At 41.3% G+C, this 26,673-nt stretch overlaps 1 protein-coding gene across 6 annotated transcripts in view; it reads left to right on the forward strand.

Moving 5' to 3' along the window:
* Positions 1 to 18,759, forward strand: part of sertad2b (SERTA domain containing 2b) — a 70,774-nt gene extending 52,015 nt beyond the window's left edge. For 4 of the 6 annotated variants that reach the window (XM_041206232.1, XM_041206240.1, XM_041206257.1 and 1 more), the window contains one exon: positions 17,162 to 18,759. In XM_041206232.1, the coding sequence (XP_041062166.1) occupies positions 17,162 to 18,071 (910 nt within the window). In that variant the 3' untranslated portion in view covers positions 18,072 to 18,759. Of the gene's footprint in view, positions 1 to 3,182; positions 3,255 to 10,056; positions 10,191 to 17,161 lie in introns of those variants that run through there. The other 2 variants (XM_041206248.1, XM_041206267.1) reach the window with 2 other exon arrangements.
* Positions 18,760 to 26,673: the final 7,914 nt, after the last annotated feature.

The following is a 26,673-nucleotide window of genomic DNA, read 5'->3' on the forward strand; positions in this document are numbered from 1 at the left end:
ACTTTCCTCCCTGTTCGCTGGCCCCGATCGAACGGACCATGAGAACTGACAGAGTGGGAGAACAATATGATTTGCCAGCTCTGTTGCCTTGATTCATTATCCAGAGACTGCTTTTCAGCCTTTGTTCATGTTCTCTCTCTCTTTCTCTCTCTCTCTCTCCTTCCCCCCCCACCACCACACACACCCTCCCCCCCGTTCGTACTCTCTCTCTCGCTCTCTCTGAGGGGGAGCAGGTGCAGAGCACAAAGATGTAAACACACCTAAACCAGTTAATGGAGACTGTAACCTGTAATGAGCTATCTAAAGAGACAGTGTCTTACAAGACAGTTCACTAGCTTGGTAAACAAGCTCGTCCTGATAGCTGGTGTTGTATCCACGGTTGTATTACATTTAACAGGAAAATGAAAACTGCATTGCCAAGTTCAGATGCTGCATGAAACTGTGGTTATGGCAACAGAATTCTCAGAACGTGTTCCAGGAACTAAAATACAACATTAACATTTCAAAATGTTGGGGAAATTCTGATTAACTCCTCATTTTAGCAGGAACAGAGATTGCTTTAAGTATATTTAATGGTGCCAGTTGAAAAGAAACTACTACAAATTGGAACCATTAGCATATTTCCTTTCCGATTTCCCCCCTTTTCCAATAATTTATATATATTCTTCTTTTCCCACCTATTTCCATTATTTTTAAATGTATTTCCATCCATTGGTTTATCTGTACCCTTTAGCCTATTTTGATCCCACCCCCACTAGGGCTATCTGTACCTTGCTCGTCCTGCTTTCCACTCTTAATGTCTCCATTAGCATATTTCTTAGCTAATATCACCACCATCAACACCTCTTTGTCCTCTTGTCTATGGTATCTTTTGGCAATCTCCACCTCTCACTGGCCCTCTATCCAGCTCCACCGTTTCCGCCCCCCCCCCCCCCCCCCCCCCCCCCCCCCCCCCCCCCCCAACCAGCTTATATTTCACCTCTTTTCTATTTGTCCTTAGTTCTGTTGAAGAGTCATTCGGACTCGAAACATTAACTGTGTTCCTCTCCGCAGATGCTGCCAGACCTGCTGAGTTTTTCCAGGTATTTTTGTTTTTGTCTTTAGTAATTTAATAGTTCTTGTAAATTGTTAACAATTTAAACTATTCTTTTTGAAGTCTGTGGACTGTTTAATACACCTTGTAAGGGTTAATCTCAGAAGATGTAATACTGCTAGACGCTTATTCCAACCTTGCCTATAAATACCAGTTCTTATTGCTGACAATAAAAATCCAACAAGTCACATCACCGTTTGTTTAAAGTTCGGAGTCTGACCCACTGCACTTTCCAATCATCAAACCTAACATTGTCCACATGAGATTGAACAATGTGCAGCCAGCCAGGTTTTATGTGTAAACTGCAGCATCAAGTGGAAAAGTAAATTCTAACCTTTTGTTGAATTTGTGAGAATACAATCATTGAGCAACAACTTACAATCAAAAGCAAAAATTGCTGGAAAAACTTGGCAGGTCTGACAGCATCTGTGGAGAGAAAAACATGTATTTCTCAATTTCTGTTTTTGTTTCAGATTTCCAGCATCTGCAGTATTTTGCTTTTAACTTACAATCAAAATTTGAATTACATTGTGTTTGGCAAATTTTCGAATCATGGTCTTGCCTCCCTTACAGATAACGACATGTGAATGTTCAGGAAGTAATTGGGTAAAAGTTTATGGCCTTGTTGCATCTCAGCTCTCAAACATCTGGAGAAACTGATGGGTCTGTGAAATCCTCTGGCTGGTTTGGCATTTTTCCGGAAGTTTTGTTGATCTCGTGCCAGAGTTACCCCTTTGGAATTTCAAGACCATCACCTCTCCCTCGCTGCTCTGTTATCATTATCCACTATCTCTTAAATCCAGCTGGGATATAGTGTCCAATTGTAGAAGGATGTTGAGGCATCTGAGAGAGGGTGTCAAGGAGATTCTGGTGAGTGGTCCCAGGGACAAGGGGGCTTCAGTTCATGTGGGAGAGACTGGAGAAGCTGGGATTGTTCTCCTTAGAGCAGAGGAGGTTAAGGCAGGTGTTCAAAATCATGAAGGGTTTTGAATGAGGAGAAATTGTTTCCAGTGGCAGAACAGTAAGTTTTGAGAGCAGACTGATTTAAGGTAATTGGTAAAAGAACCAGAGCTGAAGTGAAGAAAGGACAGTGGAAGCAGTTTCAATAATAACTTTCAAAAGGGAATTGGATAATTACTTGAAGGGGGAAAAAAGGGGACTGTGACTTTAAAAAGAGTCAGCAAAGACATGATGGGCTGAATGGCCTCCTTCTGCGCTGTATCATTCCATCCATTCCAGGTTTCTCCCTCCTTGTATAAAACCCGCAACTCAAAATTTGAAATTGTTTTGGATCATTGGAGTAAAAATTACACGTCAACACTGGCCACAAAGCTTTGCCAATTGAGCACCTATTTGAATGTCAGTCCTGGAGAACAATAGGTACACAGTTCTCAAATTCCTAAACTGCTGTCCCATTACATAATGCTCCACACCAGGAGTAATAACTCTAACGAGTTAACATCACATCCATGGAACCATGTATGGAAAAAGCAGTTTTACTCCATCTTCTGATCCCATCCCAACTTAGCATCTGACTTGATGAAAATCCTAGCAAATGCTGCTAGGTTTGTTTTCTTAGTGTTAATAAATATTTTGATACTTTACAATGCTGCATGCCTACACTGCTGCGTGTTGCTGAATTCTTTGGTGCAGCTTGTCCAACTAGTGTTAACCTTTTTTCCACTCCTGATTGCCAAATATGGGATTATTAAACTAATAAAGGTCTACATTATTTAGGATTTTTTTTTAAAGTGTCATTATTCATAACATTGCCAAACATCCTTGTGTGAATATTCTGCCCTAAGAACATAAAGTTTATCTACAGCTGGTGCTGGAGTAAGCTCACTTCTTTAAAAAAACAACAAATAAAGATGCCTTCTACACCATCAGTCCCAAAAGTCAACATTCGGAGATTGGCATTGGTTTAGATAATGGCTGATTGCCTCTGCCTCTGCTCAGCATCTCGATTGCTATTCATTATTTCTGCCCTCAAATCAATTTAATTGTTGCTAAATGAATTGAGTTACAAAAACAAGGGGGAGGGGGAAGAAATTGACTAATTGATACATGTGAATTCTTCCATTCCCAGAGCGGATAAAGATCACATCTCCCACCTGACTGTTTACTGAAGTTTTTCTTTGGCAGCTAAGCTCATTCTTTGGTAAGTTTCCCTCAAGAAAGAGTATCAATCATAAGATGCGAGGGTGTGTTGTTAAATACCTCAGTTTGCCAATTTAATTCACGCATAATCACAAGGTCCTGTATTAATTAGGTCTGTGGAGTAAATCCTCCTCATTATCTGTTCCTTTAAACACTGTTATTAGATTCAATCACCTACAATAATACAATAGTTGATTGTTCCTTTGTCATGTCAGTGAGCAGTGGAAACGCGTTGAGGCAACTCGCGAATAATGTTTTCATAGAAAGCCGAGGTAACGTTGCATCGGACTGCACAGCCCATCTCACTGACATCAATGTCATCATTACACAGATGAACTCCATTTACGACTGCAACACTGGGTTGGAGTTGTTTATGGATTCCAGTGAAACCTGTAAATTACTGACAATCAGGTGTCAGCTGTTTTTTTTATTTTTGCTGTTATTTTTACAGCATGCGCAATGTTTGAAAATAGAGAATTTCAGTGGAATTGGGGGTACTACCCAGCGTCTCTAATGAGAGAGAAAGTACATTCATCCCAAGGATGGAGCTGTGGAAGGATCAATCTTAGAGAGCGTGTTCACTAGGGAATGAGCTCCCTGTTCCATCATAACTGTTTCTTTGACAAAACCCACTGTTGCCACGCACTTGAATTGGCAAATACTGACCCCTCAAGAACTTATCAGGGATTTGCAGAAAGGAAGCAGGAATCCCATGACGAGTAACTCGCCTCCTGGCTCCCCAAAGCCTGTCCACCATCTACAAGGCAAAAGCCAGGAGTGTGATGGAATACTCCCCACTTGCCTGGATGAATGCAGCTCCCACAACACTCAAGAAACTTGACACCATCCAGCACAAAACAGCCCCGGTTGATTGGCACCCCATCCACCACCTTAAATATTCACTCCCTCCACCACCGATGCGCAGTAGCAGCAGTGTGTACCATCTACAAGATGCACTGCAGGAATTCACTAAGCCTCCTTAGACAGCACCTTCCAAACCCACAACCACTACCATCTAGAAGGACAAGGGCAGCAGACACATGGGAACACCACCACCTGGAAGTTCCCCTCCAAGCCACTCACCATCCTGACTTGGAAATATATCCTGGGAATCCCTTCCTAACAGCACTGTGGGTGTACCTACACCACATGGACTGCAGTGGTTCAAGACGGCAACTCACCACCACCTTCTCAAGGGCATTTAGGGATGGGCAATAAACGCTGGCCCAGCCAGCGACGCCCACATCCACATGAATGAATAAAGGAAAAGCAAGCTGGAAGGGTCAGACACTCCAACTTGGTGAATGTTCTAGATGTGACAGGCTGTGTTGTGTATTTTAAGTTATGCAAAGTGCTCAGTGCATTGAAGGCTGTTCCTAGTTCATGCCTTGAGTGTACGTGATTTCATAGAGCTTCTTGTTACAGTTTACTACATGGATTATTTGGAGTTTCAATAAGAGTCCTTTACTTGACAGATTTCAATGTATGACCTGGATTTTGTGTTGAATATGGAGTAGTTCAGACAGTAGCTTCCAGAGTTCTCACAGTTAATGGAGAAATCCCAGAGGTTGCTGTGTGAAATTACTCCACCTCTCCATGGATAGCAGCACCATTACAATACCTCGCTGACTGAATTCTCAGGGTGGCCCTGGGCCACACTCCCCGCACATGCCCACGCACGCACTCCCCATTCATGCCCTGCTCCACACACACACATGCATGTAGATGCACTAGGAGTATTAGCTGGCTATTTAAATTAGTCTAAATTTGGAAAATTAATCTGCTCCTGATCAAGTCTGCTTTCAAACAGAATGTATTTGCTTTTGTTTCCAGTTATTTCCTTTGGTTTGTATTTTGACTGCTTTGCTGCTGCTGCACATTGAACTCCCCAGCTCGTGTGCTGATCATCGATTTGCAGTCTGACCCTTACTGGACACTTTTTTTAAGCCTGAAATCTTGTGTGGTAAAGAAGCTTTAGTCAGCTCCAGTGTTGTGATTACAGCATCTTGATCTGATGGGATGTAACATATTAGCAATGTGCGATTTAAATATATAGCTTATTTGCGGATTTAAACATGGTGTTTTGGTCTCCTGGCCTTTGGATAATAGAAGGACAGTTGTTTGTGATTCGATCGCCTCACTGAAATGGACAGAAGTAATTTATTTTCAGTGCCCTCGTTGAGATTTGTTGATTGAAACCAAACATGAACTTGGAACCCATTTGTAAGAGTTAACATGATGTTGACTCCAGAACATGAAGAATTCCGCATGCACACGCCTCATATGTACCCCCCACACGTATGAGCACGTGGACCCCTCACGTACACAGATATCTCAGGAAGGAAAGTTCTCTCTTTTCTAAAACCCCATAAACAGAGAAGCAAAGCCCTGAATTGTATTAACCTGTGTGTATTAATGATGGTGTGAACTCTGAGAGAAAGCTGCAGGGATAATGCCTGGCACTGGCTTTAATGAAAACAGGCTGGTGACGTTAGTGATGGAGAGCTAAGAAGCTTGGGAAAGTGGAGGGGAAAATTTTTGAGAAATGAAGTGTTCTTCAGCTCCCACCATGTCAGTCAGCTGCAGTAGTTTAAAACAATCCATTATTTGTGTACTCTGTAGTTTTGAAGATCCAAAAGATTGTATGCGATCAAGTCAGGCTGAACCTGCTGCCCAAGGACATCTTGATCAGAAACTTATCAGAAGCGAATTGAAATGGATGTTTAGATCCAAAAATGTGATCATTCTGAGTATGGAGCTTGGTGCAGAGTGACCCAATAGCCCAGTCAGCACCACCCGGTGTGTCAGAGTCATCTTGGCCACAGAAGGAGGCCACTTGCTTGTGAGTACGAGTTAAGTATATGCTGAAGCACTGTTGCATGTGCTAGGAACAGGAGGAGGCTATTCAGCCCCTCAAACCTATTCTACCATTCGGTTAGATCATAGTTGATCTGTATCTTAACTCCGTTTTCCTGCCTCAATCGTCTAAATGTTAATACCCTTGCACAACAAAAATGTACCAGTTTCGATTTTGAAATTTCTAATTGAGCCTCGTCTCAGCAGTGAGAGAAAGAGAAGGTTCCATATTCCCACCCCTTTCATGTGAAGAAATGATTCTGACATCACCGTGGAATGGTTTTAATTTAAAGATCATGTTTCCTTTTCCTGGTTTCCACACACACACACACACACCCACCCCCCACCCCCCCACCAGATGAAATCAATTATTTACCTCATAAATCTCTTCAGTTGAGCTTAACGTTTCTACAATTTTATTGATTCTAAAGAACAGATGAACCATTTGATCATAAATGCATTTTCTAACCTTTACAGCAGGTGTGGAGTGACATCGGTTTACAATAGAAGCTAAGACTTTAGGATCACTACCTGATTTCACCACAGATAGAACTAGTTAGTATAACTAGTCCTACCGTGCCATTCAGTGTATTACAGTAAACTACTGCAAAATCTACGGCAGAATTGAAACGCAACCTCAATAACACCAACTTATATTTATATAGCACCTTTAACATAATGAAACATCCCATGGCGCTTCACAGCAGCATTATAAAACATGTGACACAGAGCCACATAAGGAGATATTAGGTCAGTTGACCAAAAGCTTGGTCAAAGAGGTCGGTTTTAAAGGAGTGTCTTAAACGAGGGAAGTGAGGTAGAGAGGGGGAGAGATTTAGTGGGGGGAATTCCAGAGCTTAGAGCCCAGGCAGCTGAGGGCATGGCTGCTGATGCCAGAGCGATTAAAATCAGGAATGCACAAGAGGCCAGAATTAGAGGGGCGTAGATATTTCCGAGGGCCGTGGGGTTGGAGGTTACAGAGATGGGGAGAGGAGAGGCCATGAAGGACTCCGAAAACCAGGATGAGATTTTGAAAATCAAGTTGTTGCTTGAGTGAGAGTCGGCATAGGTCAGCGAGCACAGGGAATGAGAACAGAGAATGGGACAAGGTGCGAATTAAGACACCGGGAACAGAGTTTTGGATGACCTGAATTTCACAGAGGGTAGGATGTGGGAAAGCAGCCAGGAGTGTGCTGAATTACCCAAGTCTGGAGGTAACAAAGCGATGATGAGGATTCAGTTACAGATGACTGAGGCATGGGCGAAGTCGGGCGATGTTACAGAGGTGAATGTTTAGGGAAATGTACCCTTACACATTGGCAAATAAACTTAGTGTTGGTCCAACACACAGACCTAGTTGCATGACAAAGAGAATGAGTACAAGGTTAAAAACCTGATACTCCAAAGGTTATAAATAAACTGTCCAATCTTGGCCAATAGTTCAAGGATAAACTGTACAAGAGAAAATTGAAGAGTTTAGAAAAAACCCTTTGGACATCATAGGCTTGACTGGAGTTCCTGAGGTGAGTTTATAGTTCTGGTACCTGAATCTGCATCTGAAGTGCTGTAACCTGCAAGGCTACGGACCTGGCCTTTCCCTCACATCCTTTTTAAATAATGACACAATAGTCGCAGACCTCCAGTCCTCTAGGACCATGCCTAGTGAGGATTGGAAAATGATCCTCAGAGAATCTGCTATTTCCTCCCTGGTTTCCTTTAACAGCCTGGGATACAATCCATCCAGCCCTGGTGATTTATCCACCTTCAAGGATGTCAGTCCCTCCAGTAATTGCTCTCTTACTATGCTTATTGTATCTAATATTTCACACTCCTCCTATTTAACTTATATGTCTGCATCAACCCTCTCCTTAGTGAAGACAGAGACCAAGTACTTATTGAGAACCATGCCCACATCTTCTACATCAGCGCACAAGTTACCATTTACATCTCTAATAGACCCGACCCTTTCCTTAGTTACCCTTCTGCTCCTAATGTGCTGGTAAACATCTTTGTGTTTTCTTTGATTTTAGCTGCCAATATTTTTCGTATCCTCTCTTTGCTTTCCTAATTTCCATTTTTACTTCACCCCTGTGCTTTCCTTACTCCTCTAGGCTTTCTGCAGCATTAAGCTTTTTGTGACTGTCATAAGCTCTCTTTTTCTGCTTTATCTTGGCCTGTATGCTTCTAGATAACCAGTGGGCTCTAGATTTGGCAGTACCGGCATTTTTCTATGTGGGGCATGTCCATACTGTGCCCGTAGAATCTCGCCTTTGAATGCCTCCCACTGATTTGACACCATTTTCCTTTTCCAGTAGCTATATCCAGTCCGATCTCACCAGCTCACCTTTCAGCTTTGTAAAATTTGTCTTCCCCCAATTTAGAACTTTTACTCCTGATCTATCTTTGTCCTTTTCCATAATGATGCTGAATCTAACTATATTATGGTCACTGTCTCCAAAATGGTTTCCCACTGCTACTTCATCTACTTGCCCAGCTTCATTTCCTAAGCTAGAATGCATTCCCTCTCATTGGGCTTGTTATGTGCTGGCTAAAAAAATTCTCTTGAATGCAGTTCAACAATTTTACGCCTTACGTGCTCTTCATACTGTTCGTGTCCCCACTGATATTAGGGTGGTTGAAGTTCCCAACTATTACTGCCCTATTGCTTTTGCACTTCGAAATCTGTCTACATATATGCTCTTCTAGCTCCCTTGCACCATGTGGGGGTTTATAGTACACTCCTAGTAGTGTGTCTGCCCCTTTTTTTATTTCTTTGATCAACCCATATAGTGTCTTTCTTTCAGCAAAGAAACAGGCCATTAAGCCCAACTGGTGCATGCTGGTATTTGTTCCACATGAGCCTTCTCTGATCCTTATATAAAAACAAAAAAACTGCGGATGCTGGAAATCCAAAACAAAAACAGAATTACCTGGAAAAACTCAGCAGGTCTGGCAGCATCGGCGGAGAAGAAAAGAGTTGACGTTTCGAGTCCTCATGACCCTTCAACAGAACTTGAGTTCGAGTCCAGGCAAGAGCTGAAATATAAGCTGGTTTAAGGTGTGTGTGTGGGGGGCGGAGAGATAGAGAGACAGAGAGGTGTGTTGGGGGGGGGGGGGTGGGGGGTTGTGGTTGTAGGGACAAACAAGCAGTGATAGAAGCAGATCATCAAAAGATGTCAACGACAATAGTACAATAGAACACATAGGTGTTAAAGTTAAAGTTGGTGATATTATCTAAACGAATGTGCTAATTAAGAATGGATGGTAGGGCACTCAAGGTATAGCTCTAGTGGGTTTTTTTTATAATGGAAATAGGTGGGAAAAGGAAAATCTTTATAATTTATTGGAAATTCTTCTCTGATCCTTGTTCGTCACCACCCTATCAGTAGGCTTCCCCTTAAATATATCGATACTATTTGCCTCAACCACTTGCAGTCACAGCGAGTTCCACAATCTCTCCACTCTCCAGGTCAAGAATTCTCTTGAATTCCCAGTTGGATTTATTGGGGAGTATCTGATATTGAAGGCCCCGAGCTCTAGCCCCTCCTCTGCTACTTGAAGCATCATCTCTATGCGACTCTATCAAACTTTTTCTGAATGTTAAATCTGTTGCTTGCTGCAATGTCTGGGAGATTAACCTTTATTGCTTTGAGACACCCTACACACCTCTGTAGGATTGGTTGCACACACCAATGTGAATATGGATTTTTTTAAAAAGTCTACACTCTAGCGACCATGAGAAACACTCTGACACTCTTGTGTCTTGTATTGTGAGGAGTTTGTAACTCTGGGGATTTTAAGTTAATGTGTTGTGTGTGTGTGAGTATCTTTCTGCTGTTAGATCTGAGTCATTCAGGGTGTTGGCCACTCCTCCTTACGCTCTTACAACCATTTGAGTTTCAGCAGCAACATGTGTGAATAACTTGTAAAAAATGTGCAGCATGCATGTGCAGGGTGGGGTAGCAAGAGATTTCTCTGCTACTGTAGTAACCTAGCTAATTTAACCATTGGCTGAGATTTCTTCTTAAAGAAATCTTATCAAGGGAAAGCTGAATGAAGAGGTCGGCTGCTGGTGCAGGAAGTAAGTTTTGTAATGATGATCTATGTCTGTTTTCTCACTTTGTGTAAGAGATAAATTGTTGGTAATAAAAGCAGCCCAACAGTTGTCTCTGAAATTTAAACCCTTTCACTTTTTGAATGGTTGTGGGCTCCGAGTGACAGTGGAATTCTTTAATATCTGAATTTCCTCCAAACTGGTTCCACTGTAAACCCACCTGAAGGGCAGCAGAATCTGATTTTCACACCAACTCCGGCTTTATTGAAGTAGCCCTAAGAAGAGGAGTTTGTGAAGCAGCAGTTTGCCTGGCAGAATTGTAACTCCTCCAGTTCCATTTGAATTTGTGGACTCTTTTTTTTAAATTTTACAACCAGCTTTCAGTCTAGGAGTTAGCTTATAGCTCTTGACAGAAGACCAGACTGTTAGTTTGATGGTTAGTTAGTTATTGGGTTAATTCATTGTTTGGTTAGTTAGTTTATGTACAAAGAATCATACGTTGCACTAAAGTTATGAGCAGCAGTTTAAAATGTCCAGGAAGCTGATGTTGAAATTTGTTAATTGGCTATGTCACCTCCTGAAGCATCTTAACTTCTGCTCAGAAAGCTTCACATTTCCTATGTTCTGTTTTGTAACTGCTGGCTGTTTCTCTGACTTATTAAGATCAGTTTGAAAATAGTTTGCAATGACAGATAAATTAAAATAGAATCATAGAAAGCTGACAGAACAGAAAGAGGCCACTCTGCCCATCGTGTCTGCGCCAACAGAAAATGAGCCCCCCACCCCCCCAGCCAAATCCCACTCCCCAGCATTTGGTTCATAGCCCTGCAGGTTTCAGCACCTGAGGTGTATGTCCAGACACTTCTTAAATGAGTTGAGGGTTTCTGCCTCTACTGCCCTTTCAGACTCCCACAACCCTCTGGGTGAAAATGCTTTTCCCCATCTCCCCTCTAATCTTTCTGACAATCACTTTAAATCTATGCCTCCCCCTAGTCACTGACCTCTTTGCTATAGTAAGCAGGCCCTTCCCATCCACTCTATCCAGGCCCTTAACACAATGTTGTACATCTCAATCAAATCTCCCCTCAGCCTCCTCTGTTCCAAGGAGAACAGCCCCAGCCTATCCAACCTTTCCTTACAGCTGCAATTTTCCAGTCCTGGCAACACCCTCATAAATCTCCTCTGTACCCTCTCGAATGCAATTACATCCTTTCTCTAATGAGGTGACCAGAACTGCACACAGTGCTCAAGTTGTAGATTAGCTAATGATTTATATAGTTCCAGCATAACCTCCCTGCTCTTTTTTTCTACACCTTGGCTAATAAATGAAAGGATTCCATGGGCAAGATTTTACATCCTGCAGGCGGGCGTGTGCCTGACCCGATCGGGCGTAAAATCTCTCACAATGACATCGGGCAAGCGTTCCAACGTCTCTGAGCACTCGCACGATATTACGGTCGGTGGGTACGTGAAAGAGTCGGTGGTGTGCCCGCTGACAATTAAGAGGCCCATTAAAGCCCTTAAATGGTTGAAAGCTATTTTTTGCTGCCCGTCCAACCTGATAGCTGGCGGGCAGGTGAATCGGCCAGGCGGCCTTTGGATTTTTTTTTTTTATGAAACCTCATCCACTGGCAGGATGAGATTTCCAGCAGTTAATTTAAAAAAAAAAAAATTTTTTTACACATCATTTTTAATATGTCCCAGTCCATGTGACTGAGTCACTACCCTCATCAATCCTTCTTGTTACTTCCTCAAAAAATTCAATCAAATTAGTCAGACATGACTTTCCCTTAACAAATCCCTGCCTTTCTAAGTGATGATTTATCCTGTTCCTCAGAATTGATTCCAATAATTTGCCCACCACCGAGGTTAGACTGACTAGCCTGTGATTAATCGGTCTATCCCTCACTCCATTTTAAACAAAGGTACAACATTAGCAGACCCTTTCAATCCTCCAGCACCACAGCTGTATCCAGAGAGGATTGGAAACTGATGGCCAGACTCTCTGCAACCTCCTCCCTGGCTTCTTTTAACAGCCTGGGGTACATTTCATCCAGCCCTGGTGATAGGTGTGACATTGTAATGTGAACACACTTACCAGGTTTTGGTTTGTTGAATTCTTATTTTTTCCTATACACCTGATATGAATATTTATTTAATGACAAAGAGGTTTCAGTTGGTGTTTACAGTAGAATTTCTGCATTAATAATTGAACTCCTAACAGTCTATCAACCTAAAATGCAGTGTTTCAGTTCAATTCATCGGACTGTTGCTTAGAAGTGCCACTATCACACTGCACTAGGGATAATCACCGAAAAGCTTGTCTCCCACTCCGGTTTGATCATGTTACTTAGAGACAAACACCAATAGGCTTATCCCAAATTCTGCAGTAGTAACGACAGTGAAACTATCAGCATTGGTCATTTTTCCACTAAAATTGACAGCAGCTTCTGGAGTCCACACATGCCCAGATAAACATTGGAATCCGAATTTGCTGTCAGTGATTCTACCTTTGACCTTAGGGTGCACTGTATATATCATCCATCATGTAGAAATCACTGATCTGATGGAACTTATCCTTTTACACTCTTTGTCTTGCTGTAAAAATCTTTGTGAAAGTTGCACTTTGTTGTAACTGGGATTTCTTTTTAAAAAAAAACTTGGAATTTATATAGCACCTTTGACGACTACTGTTATGTCTCAGCACTTTATAACCAATAAAGTATTTTTGTAATGTAGGAAATGTGATAACCTATTTGTGTGATGTTGATTGAGAGTAAACTGTTGACCAAGACACTTATGTTTGCAGAATGTCAAATTTCTCCATTATGATAACATTTTGCATTTAATTTTTTCAAAATTTGTTTAGTTTCTGGTATTTCAGCTTCCACTTTAATGCCATGTGTACTTCTCCATAATTTAGTTCAGTCTTCGTAAAAATTTAATTAAAAGTGAAAGGATTCTGTTTACTTCCTGATTTGCTGTCTATGAGAATGCACCAATGTGATTGGCCGCTCAACCTGATGATGCTATCACCATTGCTGCATTCCTGGAGATCCCCTTGACTTTATGTCAGATTCAAGCCTTTGTCAGGAAAGGGGAAACCCATGCCACAGAGATCACTAGGTTGCTGTGGACAGCTTCCTGCATGGTCAGCAGCGAGTACTCCACTTCATCTCTGACCATTAAATCCCGATCATTATGTTGACCCCAGGGATGGGAGAGAGGACAAACTGCTTTATTGTCTAGGACAGCTACTTTACTTTAAACATCTTAATGGTGAAGTTTTCGCTTTGAGCGCAGTTGGGAAATTTTGTCCAAAATGTCCTTGAAATTATGTGGGTCAGGCTAGCAATGAAATTATTACCTTGAAATTATGCAAGTTAGGTTACCAATCATGTAAATTTATTTCAGCAGAAACATAATCACCAAAGTAAGATCCAACATGAACCAGTACACACTGATGGTGTAATAGAACAGAATTGTTTTCTTCTTTATTAATTCCATGAATAACTATTTCTTGATTTATTTGAGTGGTAACTGAATGCTGTTGGAATACGGCTGAAAATGGGGATTAAATAGAAATAAATATCTTTTAATCAGTGACTGCAAGTGACCCGATTTGAAATCGCTGAAAATGTTTTGAGAAGAACACTATACTGAGCCATCGACTAGTTCCATTGGTGTGCACTGGTCTGTTTTAGCAAAGTAAATATTTTTTTTTGATATGAGAAATGGTTTGAAAAGTGCTGATCAGTGCCTCTGTGCTGAAGATTATGGACACAGTATGAACAGCACCCCCCACCCCCCCTGCCCCAGGCCTACAGAATCAGCAGTGTTGCCCTGGGGGGTGTGACCGATATCATGTTCAGGGAACATAGCAGATGAAATTAGGTGTTAAGATAGACAGCTCCTCCTGTGCTGAACATAATTGTCACATACCTCTAACATGACTAATCAAATTTACACCATTCCCAAGAAGAGATTTGGGATGTAATTATTCAGTTTAATTTCAGGAAGGCTCTTAGTGTGAATACCACTCATTCCATCCGCTTTCAAGTCATTTGTTGCTTTTTGGATCCTAACAATCTTTAGTTTGATCAGTTTTGTTCTAGCCTTCCTGTTTCTAGAAGCTAATGGCTCCAAGTTAAGATTTCTCAGTGAGAATATGATTCGGCTTTTCTCAATTTACTAACTTCCTAAATGTTACACTTTCCTGTTGGGAGTTTCTCCTCTGTGAGGAAAAGTGGAATAATTCTTCTCGAGATGGTGATTATGGTAAATTGTCCTGAATTATCTGAAAGTTTCCCCATTGCTTCCACCCAAAAAATAAGCACCTAAATGTGTGTTTAATGGAAAACCCATTGATGATGGAATCAAGCTTCCTTGAACTATTTAAAATATAACAGGTGAATTGAAGAGTGTGTCCCCAATAAACAAGAAATATTAATTAAAGTTAACAATGATGCTGAAAATGTTCTTTTGAAATACACAAATGGAGATTCCTTGAGTTGATGAAACCAAGCAGATGGGTTGGGATCTTCCCTCGTGCACTGTGTCTGCAACATGACCTTAGCTGATGCAGCAGAGGCTAATTTGTCTGCTGCAGAACATTGACCAGGGCCACCTGTGTCCTGGCTACAGGATTTGTTGATGCCAGTCGCAAGAATCTGAGGATTTGTATCTCTACTGAGTGTCTGAGTTCACACATACTCTCCAACAGTGAAAGGATGAGGATCATTGGTTGTCTAAGTACCGTACTTCTCTCACAGAGAGAACTCCAGCAGATTGCTCACTAGCACATTCCATGTCTGCAACATGCAAGGCAACCCTTCAACAACCATCACCAGTTGTCTTTTGTTTAGTTTCTTCTTTAACAGAAAACATTTGGTGACACCTGAATAATTTCCATGATGAGCTTTTTAAAATTCTATCATGGGATGTGGGTTTCGCTGGCTGGGTCAGCATTTATTGTCCATCCCTAGTTGCCCTTGACAAGGTGGCAGTGAGCTGTCTTCTTAAACCGCTGCAGTCCATGTGGTGTAGGAACACCCGCAGTGCTTTTAGGAAGGGAGTTCCGGGATTTTGACCCAGCGACAGTGAAGGAACGGTGATATATTTCCAATGAAGGTTGCTTGTTCCCATCTGTCTGCTGCCCTTGTCTTTCTATATGGTAGTGCTTGTGAATTTGGAAGGTGTTGTCGAAGGAACCTAGGTGAATTCCTGCAGTGCATCTTGTAGATGTGTGTTGGTGGAAGAGGGAATGAATGTTTGTGGATGGGGTGCCAATCAAGTGGGTTGCTTTGTCCTGGATAATGTCAAGTTTCTTGTGTTGTTGGAGCTGCATTGATCCAGGCAAGTGGAGAGTATTCTATCACACTCATGACTTGTGCCTTGTGTATGATGGACAGGCTTTGGGGAGTAAGGAGGTGAGTTACTCACCGCAGGATTCCTAGCCCCTGACCTGCTCTGGCAGCCACTGTATTTATATGGCTAGCCCAGTTCAGTTTCTGATCAATGGTAACTCCCAGGATGTTGATAGTGGGGGATTCAGCAATGGTAATGCCACTGGAGATGGCCATTGCCTGACAGTTGTGTGGCGAGAATGCTACTTGTGAGCCAAAGTCTGGATATTTTCCAGATCTTGCTACATTTTGGCAGGGACTGCTTCAGTATCTGAGGAGTCGTGAATGGTGCTGAACATTGTGCAATCATCAGCGAACATCCCCACTTCTGACCTTATGATGGAAGGAAGGTCATTGATGAAGCAGCTGAAGCTGGTTGGGAAAATATCATATATCAAATGCCATATATGGCATTATTGTGAAGCTTACCAATAATGGCATTAAAATAAATCCATCAGTAATCAGATGTCAATATCGCAGCAGAATTCTTTGTAAAATTACCCATTCAGAAGGCATTTTCCCAACTATAACTGGACATTTTTGCAAACTTAGTGTTCAGCAGCAGAATTTTTTCTTAAATTTCTAATGTTAATTCTGGTTGAACAATTATTTATTGGCCCTAAAAAAAAAAACACAGGTTATTAACAACAGATTACATGGTTTTCTTGTATATAAATCATTAATCAAATGTGAAGTGCTTTGGGACATTCTGACCGTGTGTTACAAAGTGCTTTGCAAATACAGTTTCATTCTCTTCCAATGTTTGGTAATGATAGTAAATGTGTTGTACAAGGAGATGTTCTGCTTTGGTATAGCTAGTTTAAATCAGTACTGATAGGTGTAAATAACCAGCTAGATACAACTAGTTTAAATCAGTACTGATGGGTGTAAGTAACTAGTCTGAGATGGACCAATTGATTCCCATATTGCTTCTTTGTGAATGAGTTTTGTACATAAACCAGTAGGATTCATTGAAACCCTGCCGGCTGTGTGTATACCTCTTAGCTTTTACATAAATTGATACTAATTCCATGCAATCGACTGCAAATCTTCTTGGGTTGTAATTAGCAATCTCTCGCCGTGAAGCTAATTGTGAATTGGTGAATTAGAACACAGTTGAACTCAAGTGTACAAAAAAAACCTCAATTAGAAATTGCTCCCTATTAGTCTGTGTGCTGTGAAATAATTTTTTAAGTTTCAGATGATTCCTCAGCCTCAGATTTGTGTTTGATAACCACTGTATCTGACTCACTGTACTTAAATTGCATCTGTACATCAATTAATTCTTGGCACTTGAGGTTAATTCCAGCTGTGATCAGACTGGGATTTGAGTTTTGGAGCTGTGGTCTGTACAAAGCTGTACCTTTCCCCACTAGGGAATTGGGGATTTGTTAGTCTTTATCTAGATCCAGATAGAAACTATTATAAAGTAACCTTTTTAATAAATTGCGTTTTGTTACAGGTTTACAACAGTTTTACCCACTTAACTCCCCTTTATTTTCCCAGTATGCATTTAAATTCAGAATTTGATTTTCTTAAGCATATATTTTGCAGTGAATCTGTTTAAAACAGCTAGTTTTTATTTTCTTTCAGATATATGTTGGCGAAAGGAGCAAAACGAAAGTTTAGTGAACATGAAGATGGGGTGGAAGGCAAAATGTCCTGTGGGCATGGCCCTTCTAAGGTGTCGTACACCTTGCAGCGTCAAACTATCTTCAACATTTCCCTCATGAAACTTTACAACCAGCAACCGCTAATGGAGCCCAGCTTGCAGAAGACAGTATTAATTAACAATATGCTGAGACGGATTCAGGAGGAACTGAAACAGGAAGGCAGCTTAAGACCAATGTTCATTGCCCCTTCTCAGTCCAGTGACACACTCAATGATAACTACAGAGAGGTCCAGCCTGCCTTCAACCATCTTCCTGCTCCTCCAGTCCAGGTGACTAGTTTAGCAAGCACTACATCTCCAGACTCCTGTCTGACTCCAGCCTCCATACTCGAGGAAGATACCTTTAGCAGCTGTCAGACTGTTGAACTGGGCACAAGCAAATCGCAAAACCATTCGCTGAAAGATAGTTTCTCTTCAGCCTTGGATGAAATTGAGGAGCTGTGTCCATCTTCTGCCATCGCTGACTCAAAGAACTGTAAAGGTGCCTCGAGTGAGGGCAGCAGTGAAAAACCTGAAGAGAATCAAGAGGACAGACCATCTGAGACCAGGTTCACAGACGCATTACCAGGCAACTTTGAGATCACCACCACAGGCTTCTTAACAGATCTGACACTTGATGATATCTTATTTGCAGACATTGACACCTCCATGTATGACTTTGATCCTTGCACATCCACCACCGGATCAAGCTCAAAAATGACTGCAGTCACAGCTGATGACATTTTGAAAACCTTATCTCCCTACAGTAACCAATCAGTGACTCCAAGTCAGCCTTTCAAAATGGACCTTGCAGAATTGGACCACATAATGGAGGTTCTTGTTGGGTCTTGATATGTCCAAAAAAAGACTAGATTTTGATACACTATTTACAGATAACATTCGTGTAATTATCGTTTTAAATGTGATGGAGTCATTGCAAATTCTGTGCATGCATTTTTGCTTGCCTCTATACGATAACAATTATGCTAGACATTGTTTGCTATAGAGTTGGGAACATCATCTGTGTCTGTCCTCTTGTAAACTTTTTTTAAATGTTTTATTCACCACCGCTCTCTCACTGAAAGAGCTATGAATACTTGCTTTAGACAAGGATTGTCTTCAGAGTGTGTGATGTGTTAATTCTGAAACATTGTGCAATGTGTACACTGAGCACAAAGCGCACGTCAAAAATATGATGAAATGTGTACATATGGTTTTCTTTTTTTTTAACAGTAAGCCAGAGTCTAAACATTTTTCTTGTTGTCTTTAGTTCAGCTGTTCCATTCATTACTAACTGACCATTGCTCTTTTAAACCTGTGCTCTGAGTTTATTTTGTATTTTTGTACAGGATTGGCAATTAACCATATTCTTTTCTAAAAGACTTTTTTTATACACCGAGATAGTTATTTTGCTAGGATGTGCTGTCACAATACTCTAAAGTTCAGATGAACAAGAGTAACTTGTACTTTTATACAAAAAGATAACTGAATGTTCATGTAGCAGGTGCAAGGGGAATATTAAAGCAACTGGGATCGGCAACAGGATCGAAGACAGTATGCATTCAATTAAAGAGCGGAGGATCTGTTATTAAATTAACTGTATTCTTAAGAATGGGCCTTGGTATGAATAATTGTGGTCCCCTTCACAGCATATTTACCAGAACCCTTAATATATCCACTTAGAACATTAACAATATTCTCTGTGGAACTATGCTTCAGTATCTTGTCTGGTTCAAAGCTATAGTAGTCGACCGACAAACGCAGATTTTGCTGGAGGAACCTTTTACCGGTTAGGTAGACTTCGGCGTTAACATTTTAGTCCTGGAAACTCGAGCTGATAATGGCGCAGTGAGGAGAGCAGGGCACCTGGGGAACTCCACCAGCGACAGGACCAATCATCTACTTCCTTAACCAATGAGATCAAATAATTGGGGAAATAAACAGGAAGGGTGAATTGCAGTTGGGTGAATTTGATACCAAACCAGGTACAGAAAGAGAAATCCAGAAAGGGAAAGAAAGATTAGATTCGGAGAGAGGAAAAAGGGCGCAAAGGATAAGTGCGTAAGAAAAAATATTGAATTTAAAATGAGACATTTTTAAATTCTAATAAAATTCACAATCTGAAGGAATGAGATTCCATACTAAGAATTGTTCATTTCCTGGGCCACAGAGGTTCATTAAAAGTCTGTAAACAATTATCATGTTGTTAAAAGAATACTTAATTTTCTGAGAGTTTAATGGGCAATTAATGCTCAAACGTAGTAACTTAATTAGGTTGAGGACAAGGTGCTGTTTTCGCGGAACTATTGAGTGATACAAACCTCCTGGGAATCTCCTCCTCGCCATGGGTTGCCGGCCGATTAGTGTGATGTTAATGGTGCGCATCGTTCACACGCCGTTCATTATTTATTCAGCAAAAACCTGGGTCACGATTGTGATTCCGCCCCCCCCCCCCCCCCCCCCCCCCCCCCCCCCCCGTGCCCGCCGATTATTCCCCATCTTCGATCTATTTACACTCGAGTAGAAGCTGTCTCAGTGCCACTTACACCACAACACACCTAGTTTACATCATCTTTTGCGACATTCTATAACCATTGGGGTACTGGAAAGCTATGCAAGTGAATGAAATGGACAATATAGATGTCTCACGTTCTGTCAGGAAATGTAAACACAACTTGGTGCTATGTCGAAAGTTTTCATACCTGTAAAGCAGGATGGGGGTGGGGGGGAGGGGGCGTTTAAAGTTAGGATCTGACCAAATGGGTTTCCAGTTTCACTGCTGGATTTGGGTGACATAAATCTTGGCGTGCTTTTTACTTCCAATAACTTCTTACTTAAATCACACTGTGTGTGAATGTGTATGCCTTTTTGAAATAAATATATATAGATATATGAAAGGGGTTTTCAAAGCATCTTGACTGCAGCTGCATTATCTCAGACTGTGGAGTTGCAGCAACACAGAAGAAACTCCTTATCGCGTTGTGCTGGAAGCGGTCTTTTTTTAAAAAATAAATGTCCAAGGAACCAGCAATAAATTTTAGATTTTTCATGTATTTTGAAAGATTCTATTGTGGACTGTGGAAGGCACCTGCTTATTCTCCAACCCAACCATTTTATTTTTTTTTAAAAAAGCCTCGTGTACTATATCAGTACCTGGTTGTTGCTCAGTGTGCTTTCTGTGAGAATGTGCACTTCACTGTGAACTGTGATTAAGTACCTTGCCTTTTTTACTACAACTGAATGAACTTTTCTCGAGCCTTTGAAACTCAAGCCAGCCACGTAACGCCACTTTGCTTTTCCAGTCCAACTGGCTTTTTATTTCGAGTTATTCTTCAGGCAGGTTTTTGGAGAAGGGCTTTCTCCAACCCCGCCACCCCCTTCTTTCCCTTCCCCAAACCATCCCTTTCCCTTTTTTTATTTTTAAACAATCAAGTTTCAGGCAAAAGCTGATCTCTATGCATGACTTTTACACTGAGTGTAATTGCTTTCTACAGCTTTGACAGACAAACATATTTGATAATTGTCTTGTACATTGCTTTGAAATGATTGGAATGCACCATGCGTACTGCCAAATTATATAATAGCATTCTAGATTTTGTTGTTTTTGAGGTACCGTAGTGGTTGTGTGCAAATTACAACCCATTATTGTTGCAATGCATATAGCTAATTTAGGAGTTACTCTTTAAATTAATTTATTTAAGAATTTTAAATTATGTTTGTTGTCCCACGTTATTATCTGTTTAAATTCTGCTCTTGTCTTTGCAATGGAAATGGGTTTTGCTGCAGTAACTGTGACCAAATTTGGGTTTTCACATTACAAATTTAAAACCTTTTATAAACAAGATGAAGGAACAGCCAGTGAATGGCTCTACTTGGCCCAGTTTCTTTTAGGTTTACAAACCGTGCTTTCCCCTCAAAACCCAAAGCCTCCCTGTGTGGATTACAACCAGAAGCAGCCAATTTTCAAAGAGTGGCTTCGCTTTATAGGAAGTAAATGAAGTGTGGGGGCATTTTCTTTTGTCCTGTTTGATGAATATGATGTATTGAGCTTTGAATTGATCAAAAACCAAACAAAAATAATTCCTTCCCATAAATTCACTATGCAGTTTATATGATTTCTGATTTTCGGGATATTTGGAGTCCCAATTAACCTTTAGGGTTTTAATGGGGATTTTTTTTTAAAAGCACTCCGAAGTGGCCATTTAGAAATTTGTGCATGTATATATAAGCTGTTTTATGTAAAGTGTACAGTGTTTGGACAGAACTGGTAGCTACAGTATAAACTCAAGGACTGTAGAGCAAGTTCTCTTTGGTTACTGGAAGATAACAAAAACGACAAGAAAAGAGCAGAAAAACTTTGGTTGTGAAGTGATAATTTTTCCCATCCCTTATTTATTCTCTTGTGTAAATATATTTATTTTTATTGTGTAGCTAATGGAATCTGCTAAATGGATTTTGATGTGTACAGAACGTATGTATCGTAGGAATGTATTTAGCTTTTGGAATGTACTTTCTGTGTGGAAGAGTGGAAGCCATATTCAAAGGATTGAAAGGGCCTGGCTTTCTCTCGAGGTTCCCTAGAGTGCTTCTCGCTTCTGTCAAGGCAGAGACACGGTCATTTCCCACAGATGCAGGAGCGGTGCCTTTTTCTATGTAATATTTCAAACATATACATCTGAAAGCAAGGTTACTGTATTCACATATAATTACAAACTGTAATTAAATGCAATTGGACAAATGTAAGTGGAATTGAGCAGTCTTACTTTTGTAGTTTTATATACAACAATAAACTTGTAAAACAAAAAGCTCTTTTTTTGCCCCCCAAAGGCTCTTATTTAAAACGACTATACTTCTTAAATAGACCCAATCCTGGAATAGCCAGATCAAAGCTTATATCCCAGAAGTTTAAAGCACAGAAGGAGTTCATCCTTTAGTATTCAATCGCAGGATCTGGGCGTTGCTGGCTAGGTCAGCATTTATTGCCCATCCCTAATTGCCCTTGAGAAGGTGGTGGTGAGCTGCCTTCTTAAACCGCTGCAGTCCATGTAGTGTAGGTACACCCACAGTGCTGTCAGGGAGGGAGTGCCAGGATTTTAGGAGTGGGCGTGGCGTACAGGCGTGCCTCCAAGCCTCCATTTTAAGAGGGTGGGCCAATTAAAGCCTGCCTAGCGTGATGTCCACTGGGGTGGGGGGAGATTCCCTCAACCGGGAGTGCGCTCATTCGTGCAAGCTTGTGAAAGAGCGCACAGATCTCCCTGAGGCTGTGTTGCGTCAGGGAGATCAGTGCCAAATTCACAAATGTGAAATATAGACAAATAAAATTTCCCTGATACATCCCCTCATGTGACAGGACATGTCCATCACTTTTAATTCAACTTTTATTACATTTTTAAAAACCTACATGAAACCTCATCCTGCTTTATCTGAAGCCCGCCAGGACTCCTGGCCTGCCCACCAACCTTAAGGTTGGCTGGGCAGGTCCTTTAACTGCCTCAATTGGCTGTTGATAGGTCGGTGGGCGCACCGCTGATGGGTTCACTGAACCAATAATCTGATAGTTTCACCTCATTGCTAACGCTAGATTTTTATTCCAGATTTAGTTAACTGAATTTAAATTCTGTTCAATAGGAAGGAGGTAATGAGATTTTTAAAATTGTTTGGAGGTTTTGATGAGGTAAAGAGAGACACCCGTTGATGAGTCAATAATTAGAGGATTAAAAATACAAGATCATTACCCCAAATAATAATGTAAAGACTTGGATTCAATTACTTTTTATTTCAAATACAGAGTTGAAGGACGTGGAAAACTTGACCAGAAACACTGATGGAAGCACAATCCATTAGAGCTATTTTTAAAAGAGTGAATCAATAATTGACAATAACATTTTAATGTCTGGGAGAAAAGGGACTAAGTGGTTTAAGCTTTTTCAGAGGCATAGAGTAGGAGCAATGGGCCAAATTATAGTTATGTTACTGGGCTAGAAATTCAGAGGCCAGGATTAATGATCTGGTGACACGAGAATTTAAATCGAAGGGGAACTTCCAGGTCGTGGTGTTCCCAAGCATCTCCTGCCCTTGTCCTTCTAGGTGATAGAGGTTTCTGGTTTGGCAGGTGCGGTCGAAAGAGCCTTGGTGAGTTACTGCAGCGCATCTTGTAAATGGTACACACTGCTGCTATTGGACATCGATGGTGGAGAGACTGAATGTTGAAAGTGGCGGATGTGGTGCCAATCAAGCAGCCTGGATGGTGTCAAGCTTCTTGAGTGTTGGAGCTGCACTCATCCAGGCAAGCGGAGAGTGTTTTCTCTGAGAGTCATTAGTCTGTGGAATTCTCTTCCCCAGAAAGCAGTGGCGGCTGGGCCATTGAATTTATTCAAGGCTGAATTAGACTTTTGATATGCAAGGGAATCAAAGACTATGGGGGAACAGGCAGGAAAATGGAGCTGAGGCCACAACCAGATCATCCATGATCTTATTGAATGGTGGTACAGGCTCGAAGGGCTGAATGGACTACTGCCCCTAAGTCTGTCAATAAAACAAGAAATTGTAAGATTTTCCTTCTGTTAATAACCCTATGATATTTCTGAGGTATTGGAAGACAGGCTGTTGGGCTTTTAGGTGTGGTAATTGGAATAAAAGCCAGAATGACTGCAAGAGTCTAAAACCAACAGTAAGAAGTGGTTTTGATATGTTAATGAACCAAGAGGAACTTCAATCAGAGTTTTACATAAAACAGTAATAGAAGTGGTTTTGAATCGAGTTGTTTTAGTTCAAAGGGGGATTCAAGCGGGTTGTAAAAAGGTGTAAATAAATAGGTTAAAAATAGAGTAAGTTAACTTTTTTTTAAAAAAAGCCGAAGAGCTAAAGTAAAGAAGCATCTAATCAATTCTTGGAAGAAAGCATTTCTGAAGAGGCTGGTTGAGAAAATAGAGAGATCAAAGAGAAGGAAAGCTACTGAAGCCTAGGTAGGTAGGGGTAGCTGTTTCAACCTCCCAGAAGATGGTGTGAACAAGGCTGACCCGAAGACCCAGTTGCTGTCAGCCTCAGAGGACACCCTAAGAAAAAAAAGGCACTGTGTGGTAAACATTACTGGAACTGTGTAGATTTAAGGACCTCTATAAGAATAGTTGCTGAACAAAAAAGGGGAAGGTTAGATCTGAGGGTAGTTAAATTAAGATCTTGTGTTGTCTACTGTGCAAAACCATTCTTGTGTTTAAAAGTAGCTGTGTTTTTTTTGCTTTTTTAAAAAAAATATAGATGTTTATTCTACTATAAAATCATAAGTAGTTGGGGACATCATTTCCTGATTTCAGAACCTCTCCTCATAATATACAAATTGCAAAACACGTTTTGGCAGCTGTTTCAGACTTCCCTTTGGGATTTGGGCAGCTTGGCATCACCATGCCATAACAAGTCCTATGTTCTTGTTCCATCACATTCCTGATTTGGGCATTGTAGATGGTGGACAGGCTTTGGGGAGTCAGTAGGTGAGGTGCTCACTGTAATCTGAGGGTCGATTACAAAGCTGAATGTGATTAGATTTTGGAAGTGAGTTACTAGAAACTTGGATGCAATAAAAGCTTAATCACCCTGAACTGACATTCAATATTTGCTACAACACTCTCTTTGGGTCAGGTGATCACCAAGGCACCAGTCTCTTCCTGCTTATACAGTTTTTTGTGTGTGTCCTTGTCAGCAGAGCTCTGCTAGATTATTCTTGTCCTTGCATATATCCATTTTCCTCTTTGTTTGAATCTCAGTGTTTGGATGGTATCGGGATTCCTGGATGCTGAGCTTTTACTCTGTAGTTGGCTCGTTGGTAGCTGCATTATTCCTTCTCTGGCTGTGCTGATCATTACTTATCCCTGTTGCTTCTCTGAAGACATTAGAGGGTTGCATTCTCCTTGCCATTCCCACTTGCCAATGTTGGGGAAGATTCTGGTGAGCTCCTTCTGCCACCCTTGCTGCCCTCTCCAGGATTTTGCTTGTGCTATCCTTTCCAGGATCTCCTTTGATTCTTTCTCTTGCCTGATTGATGGAGGGGGAGTAGCGCCTGGCTCTCCTGTTGATCTTCCTGGGGTCACCAGGTTGAACCACAACAATGGCCTTGCCCCCCTCTCCCCTTCCCCGCCCACCAAAAGTGAGACCATCTCTTCCTTTGTTGGGCCCCAGGAATTTACCCAGTCTGGCTGAGGTCTCCCCACTGTAGCAAATTTCTCATGATCTTCAGTGTAAATTCTACCCCTGCAAGGTCATTCTGATTAAAGGTGATTGCCAAAAGAGCCAGAGGTGATACGGGAACATTTTGTTTGCATAGTGTGCTCATATAATTGGGACTGCGCTGCCTGGAAGGACGATGGAGGCATATTCAATAATAAATTTCAAGTGAATTGGATAAATAATGAAGAAAGACAATTGCAGTTCTATGGGGAGTGGGACTAATTAGATAGAACCATAGAAAAGTTACAGCGCAGAAAGAAGCATGCGACAGCCGAAGAAGAAAGAGTAAGGAACTAGCTGCCCATTTTAACTTCACCTTTCAGCACCCGGTCCATAGCCTTGCAGGTTACAGCACTTTAGATGCAGATCCAAGTGGTTTTTAAATGAGTTGAGGGTTTCTGCCTCCACCACCAAACCAGGCAGTGAATTCCAAACACCCACTACCCTCTGGGTGAAGAAGTTTTTCTTCATGTCCCCTCTAACCTATCCACCAATCACCTTAAATCTACGCCCCCTGGTAATTGACCCCTCAGCTAGGGGAAACAAGTCTCTCCTGTCTACCCTATCTAGGCCCCTCATAATTTTGTACACCCCAATTAGGTCACCATTCAGCCTCCTCTGTTCTAAGGAAAACAATCCCAGCCTACCCAATCTCTCCTCATAGCTGCAATTTTCCAGCCCTGGCAACATTCTTGTAAATCTCCTCTGTACTCTCTCTCCAGAGCAATTATGTCCTTCCTACAGAAAGTGGTGACCAGAACTGTACACAAAATTCTGGCTGTGGCATAACCAGTGTTTTATATAGTTCCAGCATTACATCCCTGCTTTTGTATTCTATACCTCGTACAACAAAGGAAATCATTCTATATGCTTTCTTTACCATCTTATCTAGCTGTTCTGCTACCTTCAGGGATCTGTGGACATGCACTCCAAGGTCTCTCACTTCCCCAACTCCTCTCAATAATTTCCAGTTTATTGAATATTCCCTTGCTTTGTTTGCCCTCCCCAAATGCATTACTTCACACTTTTCCGGATTGAATTCTATTTGCCATTTTTCTGCCCACTCAACCAAACCATTGATATCATTCTGGAGACAGCAGCTATCCTCTTCACTATCAACTACATGGCCAGTTTTTGTGTCATCTGCAAATTTCCCAATCATGCCACCCAGTTAAGTCCAAATCATTAAAATATACAACAAACACCAAGGGCCCCAACACTGAACCCTGTGGAA

The sequence above is a fragment of the Carcharodon carcharias genome, chromosome 2, assembly GCF_017639515.1.
Source record: "Carcharodon carcharias isolate sCarCar2 chromosome 2, sCarCar2.pri, whole genome shotgun sequence".
NCBI lineage: Eukaryota > Metazoa > Chordata > Chondrichthyes > Lamniformes > Lamnidae > Carcharodon > Carcharodon carcharias.